This window comes from Podarcis tiliguerta, assembly GCF_965153285.1.
Source record: "Podarcis tiliguerta genome assembly, chromosome: 3".
Taxonomy (NCBI): domain Eukaryota; kingdom Metazoa; phylum Chordata; class Lepidosauria; order Squamata; family Lacertidae; genus Podarcis; species Podarcis tiliguerta.
The window spans coordinates 12,368,541-12,376,530 of record NC_139536.1 but is presented as its reverse complement, the minus strand read 5'-3'; the positions used below and the strand labels follow the sequence as shown (position 1 = coordinate 12,376,530).

Below are 7,990 nucleotides of genomic sequence, written 5' to 3'. Positions count from 1 at the left end.
GAGTTATTTACAAGGTTGCTCTAACCCCTGCACTATGCTGTTTTGGTGATGTCAAACGCAATCGGCCCCATTCCTATAAAAAGCCAAAATACGCTACATTTTATTTCATTTCTCCCCCACCCCACCCCTTTGCAGGAGTCATAAATCAAGTCTATCCTAAAGGAGAAAGTCAGAATTTCCGCAGCACCATAAATTAATACCGTGGCACCACAAGTACAGAAAAAGGGAAGAAATTATTCCCATCTAGGTTCCCATCTTCTCATCCTCTCAGTCTGAATGGCGTATGAAATATTGATGCTCACTCCTGTTAGCAGAAAACTGCTCTCATTGCAATTTTTTCTGTCTTTCCCCAGAGTGGAATTGCAGCGTAAGAGGAGCCATTCTGTAAATTCAGGGATTTGGGAGCCATTTGCCATGCAAATCTACCTTTCTGTGCTAAGGAACTGAAGACTGCAAGAGGAGGAGAATGGGAAGGTCAAGGGAAACGCTCTTGAGTCTCAAGTGGTAAAGGTAAAGGTAAAGGGACCCCTGACCATTAGGTCCAGTCATGGCCGACTCTGGGGTTGCGGCGCTCATCTCGCTTTATTGGCCAAGGGAGCCAGCATACAGCTTCCGGGTCATGTGGCCAGCCTGACTAAACCACTTCTGGTGAACCAGAGCAGCGCACGGAAACAACGTTTACCTTCCCGCTGGAGTGGTACCTATTTATCTACTTGCACTTTGACGTGCTTTTGAACTGCTAGGTTGGCAGAAGCAGGGACCAGGCAACGGGAGCTCACCCCATTGTGGGGATTCGAACCGCCGACCTTCTGATCTGCAAGTCCTAGGCTCTGTGGTTTAACCCACAGCGCCACCCACATCCCAAGTCTCAAGTGAAGATGCCTCATAAGAAATGGTTGGAGCCAGCAGAAGTGGCTGGGGAGGGAAAGGGGTCGCAGAGATGCAGGCAGCCGTTTACACCTCCTTCCCATTTCCCTTCAGCTGCAGCAGCACCGGCACTCTGCCAGCCTCCCTGGGAGGAGGCACGAAGAACGGCAGACCCCCACGCCCTCAAAATGTGGCCAGCAGGGCACTGGCTTCTTCTCAGGCCACTGCCTGAGAGCAACAGAAGTGACTGGTGGCTGTGTCAAAGGGCATGCACAGAGGATGTAGCCCTAAGGGTAGCTGCCTGTAAGCGAGGCTCTCCAGTGAGGCTGGACAGGAGACTATCACCACTGGTCAAAGGTAACCCTTGAGGCTAAAAGGCTACCCCTTTTATTTGAACATAACCAGCATTCCAGCCAGGCAATGAGAAAGGTACAAATGAGGTCTTGTGGGGTGTCTGGCCTAGAGAGAATACTGAAGGCCATCAGGGGTCTAGAACAGGCATAGGCAAACTCGGCCTGCCAGATGTTTTGGGACTACAACTCCCATTATCCCTGACCACTGGTCCTGTTAGCTAGGGATGATGGGAGTTGTAGTCCCAAAACATCTGGAGGGCCGATGTTTGCCTGCTCTAGGGAATAGACAGGTGTGAAGCAGAACAACTGAGTGCCTTGTGACCCTCGACAGCCTCACTCCTGTCCCTTTTAAATTTATCCCTCGGATTTGAAATGTCTTTAATGCCAATAAAGGTATTTGTATTGTATTGTATTGTATTGTATTATTTTGTATTGTATTTTGTAATGTATTGTATTGTATTGTATTTTGTAATGTATTGTATTGTATTGTATATTGTTGTAACACAGCCTAAGACCTTCTGGCAAAAAGCCAGGTAAGAAAAAAAAAACAATCAACGACAATCAAAATAAATCAACCAACTTTACAGGGAATGCGTCTTTATTTGGAATGATCTGTGCCAATATTTATGCCTTTGCAAGTGTTTCTATCCATTTGAATGTTGAACTCCTTTGAGAGAGAACGGCGCTTGGACGCTTATCTGAAAGCCTCTGAGCAAGAGTTTAAAGAATCTCTGAAGAGAGGATATCCTAACACGGGCAGCGGTGGAGAGGTCTATCATTGCAGTGAGCACCACAACACGGTTCTTATGACACCCAGAAGCCTTAAGCACTATGAGCAGCCTGCTTCAGTTCTCGTGTTTTCTCTTCTCTCTGTGTTTCCCGAACTGGAAAGAGGTGGCGAGGCATTCTGTTGGTACACATCGCCCAGTCTAAGCTGAGATTCCGAAACGGCATAGCTTCTCAACACGTCTTTGTAAAGCAAGGCGTCCTGCAGGCAAGCGGGTAATGGCAGCTGGCGGATAAACTGGTCTGACCGTAAGCGATCGCTCGTCAAAAGTGACCGGATCTCCAGACGGCAAAGATGAGACAAGGGAGGGATGTGCTCTGTCGCAGAAAAATAAAACAGAATTATATGGGGCACAACAACTGAGAGGACTTCAAGCTCCCTTCTGCAATTGTTCCATAAAACCATCATAGTTAACAACCACAGGTCAGGCTGCCCCTCCATGACTTTGTCTTGGCTCCTTTTAACGCCATCTAATCGAACAGCTATCGTCACACCATGCAGCGGCGAATTCCATAAATGCATCATACGCTGTTTAGAGAGTGGAATCCTTTCTTCCTTCTGCCCTGAATCTACTTAGCAGTCAAGACATATCTAATCTGCATAAAGAGTTCCTGAGCCCACAGACTTGCTTTGCAAATTCAGTGCAAACTGGATGGTCTTGGGTTTTTTGTTTGTTTGTTTTGTTTATAAAATTTAAAATATAAGACTGAAACCAGCTCCCTTCTACTAAATAGCACCATCTGCCTTATTCTTTAAAATAATAATAATACTGCAGATCTTTTAAACAGACAAGAGAGAAAAATCATGAAAATATTGAGGGCAGGGGAGGGCGAGTAAGTGAATTGAAGGGAGACCACGAAGAGATGGTAATTAAGCAAATATTCAGACTGAACCATCCTGATACGTTTGCTGGCCTTGTACACAGGAGAGAAAAAGAAAGACATTTCCTGATCAGAGTCTAGCCTAACCTTTCTATTATTAAAAAATGGTATTTCACTCTCCCGAGTCTCTAGTTAGCAACATACTGTATCTGCGCTTTTCTTTCTCCCTGGCGGGTGGTCCTGAGTTTCACCACTGCCAGGAGTAATTGGCTGACCTTTATCTCCAGAGCTGGATCAAGCAGAACGACAGGATCATTTATATATACCCACTGATTTTGGAAGGCTAATTGGAAGAGCCGCGTTGTATGGGCGCCTCGGCTCTGAAACCAGCTTGCACTGCATAGGAAGGAGTCTGTCCACCAGTCATCTAGCTCAAAATTATTTACTCCGGCTGGCAATGGCTCTCTGGGTTGCAGCCCTTCTTAGCCCTCAAACTTACAGCAACACCCTACATTGAAAGGCAATGAGAATTAACAAGATGCTCTCCATGTGTTGCTGGACTATGATAATAATAATAATAATAATAATAATAATAATAATAATAATAATAACAATAATAATAATAATAATAATAATAATAATAATAATAATAATAATAATAATTTACACCCCGCCCACCTGGCTGGGTTTCCCCAGCTACTCTGGGAGGCTTGCAACAGAATATTAAAATACAATAACCTATTAAACATTAAAAACTTCCCTAAACAGGGCCACCTTCAGTTGTCTTCTAAAAGTCTGGTAGTTGTTTTTCCCCTTGACATCTGGTGGGAGGGTGTTCCACAGGGCGGGTGCCACTACCGAGAAGGCCCTCTGCCTGGTTCCCTGTAACTTGGCTTCTCGCAGCGATGGAACCGCCAGAAGGCCCTCGGCACTGGACCTCAGTGTCCGGGCAGAACGATGGGGGTGGAGATGCTCCTTCATGTATACTGGACTGGACTACAACTCCCATCATCCTTCAGTCCACATCTAGAGGTCCACAGGTTCCCCATCCCTGAATTCTAACTCCCAGCTGGGAGCAACAAGGCTAAATGGTGCAGTGAAGCCCTACCACACCCATAGACCTTGTGCTGACCAGAGTGCAGAATGGCAATAAAACTGCTGGTTTTCACCTCTCCAAGCTAACCCGGCCCAGAAGCCTGGATCAGGCTTATGATAGAGTTGGAAGGGACCCCAAGAAACTGGACCAGCTTAGGATGCAACAGATTTTTGGCCAGTCTGACTCCACCACCTCTCTTGGCCATTTGTGGGGCAGGGGGAGATAAACTACCATTGGTGGGATACAGCTTCCACCGCCACCCCCATCCCCACACACTTTCAGTGGGTGCCCTCTGCTTTAGAGGCCCCTGCCATCAGAGTAAAGCCTCTGCCATATCCTAACCTCCACCCAGCATGGCAGGTTTCGCGGTCTGCCTGGCAACGAAGCCCTCTACAGCGAAGCACGGATTTTTGTAAAACACAATTACTCTGGATCAAGATCCGTACCGCTTCTTTTACAGGCTCCACATTATTTTGCCCAAGCATTTGTAATGCACATCAACCCCAAAAGCAGTTTTGTCACCTATGCCGTGAAATAAAACAGATTGCATAGAGTCACTTACCGAAGTGACTGCAAGTCACCCAGGCGGAGGTTTCTTTGTGGTCGGAAAGGATCTGCTCCACGTCCCAGGGAAGCCTCTTCCAGTTAGTGAACTCCAGAAGGAAGTTGAGAGTGTCACTGCTTACAGAAGAAACCCTACAATCGAGCAGAACTCAGTTATTAGGAGAGCTTTTGCCTGAAGATGCAAATACCGTATTTTTTGCTCTATAAGACTCACCTTTTCCCTCCTAAAAAGTAAGGGGAAATGTGTGTGCATCTTATGGAGTGAATGCAGGCTGCGCAGTTACCCCAGAAGCCAGAACAGCAAGAGGGATTGCTGCTTTCACTGCACAGCGATCCCTCTTGCTGTTCTGGCTTCTGAGATTCAGAATATTTTTTTTCTTGTTTTCTTCCTCCAAAAACTAGGTGTGTCTTGTGGTCTGCTGCGTCTTATAGAGCGAAAAATACGGTATGTGTCAGGAAGAAACCGCATCCCCAAAGTCTCATCTCCAAAATCACATTGTACATCATCCTGTCTACTCAGTCCCTGAGCTTCGCCTGACCTGTGTTGATCAGGGAACATTTGGAGGGGGCGTTTACATTTTCACTTGACTGTGTGAACTCCCTCTGGGATGGGGGACCCTCAGCCACTCTACTTGTGTTCCAGGTGAACACAAGAAAAGTCACTGCAGACCTTTCCTCCATTGCTGGAGGCAATATGCTTCTGAAGACCAGGTCCCAGAAACCGCAACAGTACGGTTGCACTCAAGTCCTGCTTGGTTGGCCAGTCTGAGAACAGAGAGCTGGACTGGTTGGGCCCATAGCCTCATCCAGTAAGACTCCTGATCAACCCAAGAAGGTCAGAGCTGGTGTCCATGGGGATGGATATGTCCATGAAGCTTAGAGCAGGGCTTCCTGATCATTGGCCATGCTGGCTGGGGATGATGGGAGCTCAAATCCAACAATATCCAGCAAGCTCCCCAAACCCCTGCCCTAGAACACACCCAAGATGAAACACACACAAGCAGTTTGAACCAGGGCTTGCTAAACTTGTCGAAGGTGCAACGTACATATGGATTCTCCTGCCCGGTAGAAATCATCCTTCAACTAGAACATCATTTCATTTAGCTGAACAGCTTTGAGCTGCACTAGGGGCCTGTAAACTTAGGTTCTCAACGGCTTGATGAATTCAGCAATACTTACTCTGCTCGCCCACCCTTAGTATTAAATTACACTCGGCAAGCGGGCTGCCAGTTGGAAACCATAAGCTTGTCCAAGTGCCATAATTAAAGGATTTATATTTTGCTTCCCTTAAGGAAGCAGCCTTCAAGGTACAGGGGTCTTTCCTAGAGATCGAAGCAGTTAAAAGAACCTCTTTCATACTGCCTGCATCCAGTGACCTTTAATGTTTTGCTTCGGAATACAGGGCTCTTTTTTTATTATTTTAACCCAGCTGCAAGTCTTGTGTGTTCAGCAACAAGATGATTCCTGCCCTTTTACAGCACAGAAAAGGCATTTTGTGCCCCTTTCCCATAGAAGCGGGTCTGCACATGCCTTCCCTGCCCCCTTGCTGAAACCTTTAGAAACACAGCGTACGGCTCGTTTTCTCCTTTCACTTGACGGAGACAGACCTCCTGCCCTCGGTGATGAGTCAACACAGCTGGAATTCCACACTGAACACAATTCTGTGAAAGATCCACACTATGTTCTCCCTGTAAGGAGGGTCTGCCGTCGCTTCTCTTCCAGTTTCACTGTCTGTCAACAATTATTCGCTTCTATTCCCAGCCTGCTTCTTTTTCAGACTTGGGGCTGGAGCAGACATAACGCTCTTGAAACCATGGTTAAGGGATCGGGCTGCAAGAGCATGCCCTTCCTTTGCCCCTAATCTCTCCCCCACAGAAATCCCCATTGTGAGTCCTAATCAAGGCTAAAACCTGAACTTAACTCTAGTTAAATGCTAACCAGGATGTCCACTAGAGGCAGTATTTCCTCAGTCGTAACCATGGTTAATTGATCAGGAATGCCTTACTCATTCACTCCCCCTTTTGATGCATGTGAACTCCTTGTCAATTTAACCACTGTGTAGTGTTACATCTGCCCTGAGATTCATGCCAACCACGAGTAGCTTGAAAAGAGGATCTGAAGCTGGTTCACAAACCATGGTTAGAATTGGCCTTGGTGCTGACGTAACACCACACCATGGCTAAAAGGGGGAGGAAATTGTCATGGGAAAGGAGAGCATTTGAGAGAAAGAGGCTACAGTCAGAGAAGTCTGCTTCCAATTACTGTACTGTGCTTATTTAACTGAATCAGAGAATTGGCATGACCTGCAACAGGAACCATATTCCAAAATAGCGCATAAAGCCAAAATTGCATATAGTCAAGACACATTGGATACAACAGCAGGTGAAACTGTCAAAGTTTTTTCCAGCCACTTTTTAATTTTTTTGTCAAGCACATAAAGCTGAGTGCACACAAGTTAAATGTGCGTACATTGCGGGTCTACTACATATGCAGATGACTGTCTCATCTAAGGCTTTCTAGAACCTTCATGTTAAATGATAACACAACTCACAGGTGGGGGGAAAGCCTTCATTGGCAAACTTTCATTTTTACATATCTGTTTTATTTGTAAAGGGAATCCTCGTAGGAGTTAATACTTTACTGTTCCTTCGGAGTTGCACTGTACATTTGTACTTTTGCCCTTCCAGGCTGCGATGTTCTTTCTTTTTGTTACGATTGTACTTCTTCTTAACAAAATCAATTCTTAAAATTATTTTTAAAAGAAGAAGAAAGAAATGCTTGTGCCGACAGAACAACCCAGAGCTATTAAGTGCAGCGCATCTGCAAAGTAAAAAACCACAAATAGACAAGGTGGATGTGCATCTATATCCATGCCTGTACACACAAGTGAATACATGCATGTGTGTATGCTGCTCACACTTGCACACTGTATTTTATTTCCAATAATGCAGAGACCAATAAAAAACTTTGATTAAAAACAGAACAAGGTATAAAACAGCACGGAGAAAATTCACAAATGTGGAAGACCTACAAAATCAGAATAAAAGGAAACGTTAACCCCTTCCCCCAAAGGCTTGCCTGAATAAATACATTTTTCACATGCACTGAAAACGATAGGTGAAGGTGCATGTCATATGGAGGGGGGGTGTAATCTGTATGTAATCTTGCTTACCATGATTCATTGAGGAGATGCACCGGATTGAACCCAGCCAACAGGAGGGACGGCAACCATTCTTTGTGCTTGTCTCCTGCAAGAATTGCATTCTTCGTAAATTCCGTCCGGTGCTCTCTGCGTGGAAGCTTACAGCCTCGCTTCAAGAAATGCTGAAATAAGGAGAACCTTCCATCATGTAGACAGAGGCCTAAATCTGCTTCGGAAAGCGTGATCCCATACTTCAGAAGAATGAGGATTAAGCCAGACCTGCAACCAATGTTCAAAAAACACACATTCGTCAATGCAGTTTTGTTTTTCAAAATGTCTGCACTTGAGCACCAAAAGGCC

The 7,990-nt window shown here is 45.6% G+C and overlaps 1 protein-coding gene across 6 annotated transcripts in view; it reads right to left on the bottom strand.

The window, feature by feature from the left end:
* Nucleotides 1-1,800: 1,800 nt before the first annotated feature.
* Nucleotides 1,801-7,990, bottom strand: part of ASB3 (ankyrin repeat and SOCS box containing 3) — a 44,910-nt gene continuing 38,720 nt past the window's right edge. For all 6 annotated transcript variants that reach the window (XM_083432669.1, XM_083432668.1, XM_083432672.1 and 3 more), the window contains 3 exons: nucleotides 7,661-7,909; nucleotides 4,487-4,620; nucleotides 1,801-2,324 (listed from right to left, as the gene is read on the bottom strand). In XM_083432669.1, the coding sequence (XP_083288795.1) occupies nucleotides 2,050-2,324; nucleotides 4,487-4,620; nucleotides 7,661-7,909 (658 nt within the window). In that variant the 3' untranslated portion in view covers nucleotides 1,801-2,049. The remainder of the gene's footprint in view (nucleotides 2,325-4,486; nucleotides 4,621-7,660; nucleotides 7,910-7,990) is intronic.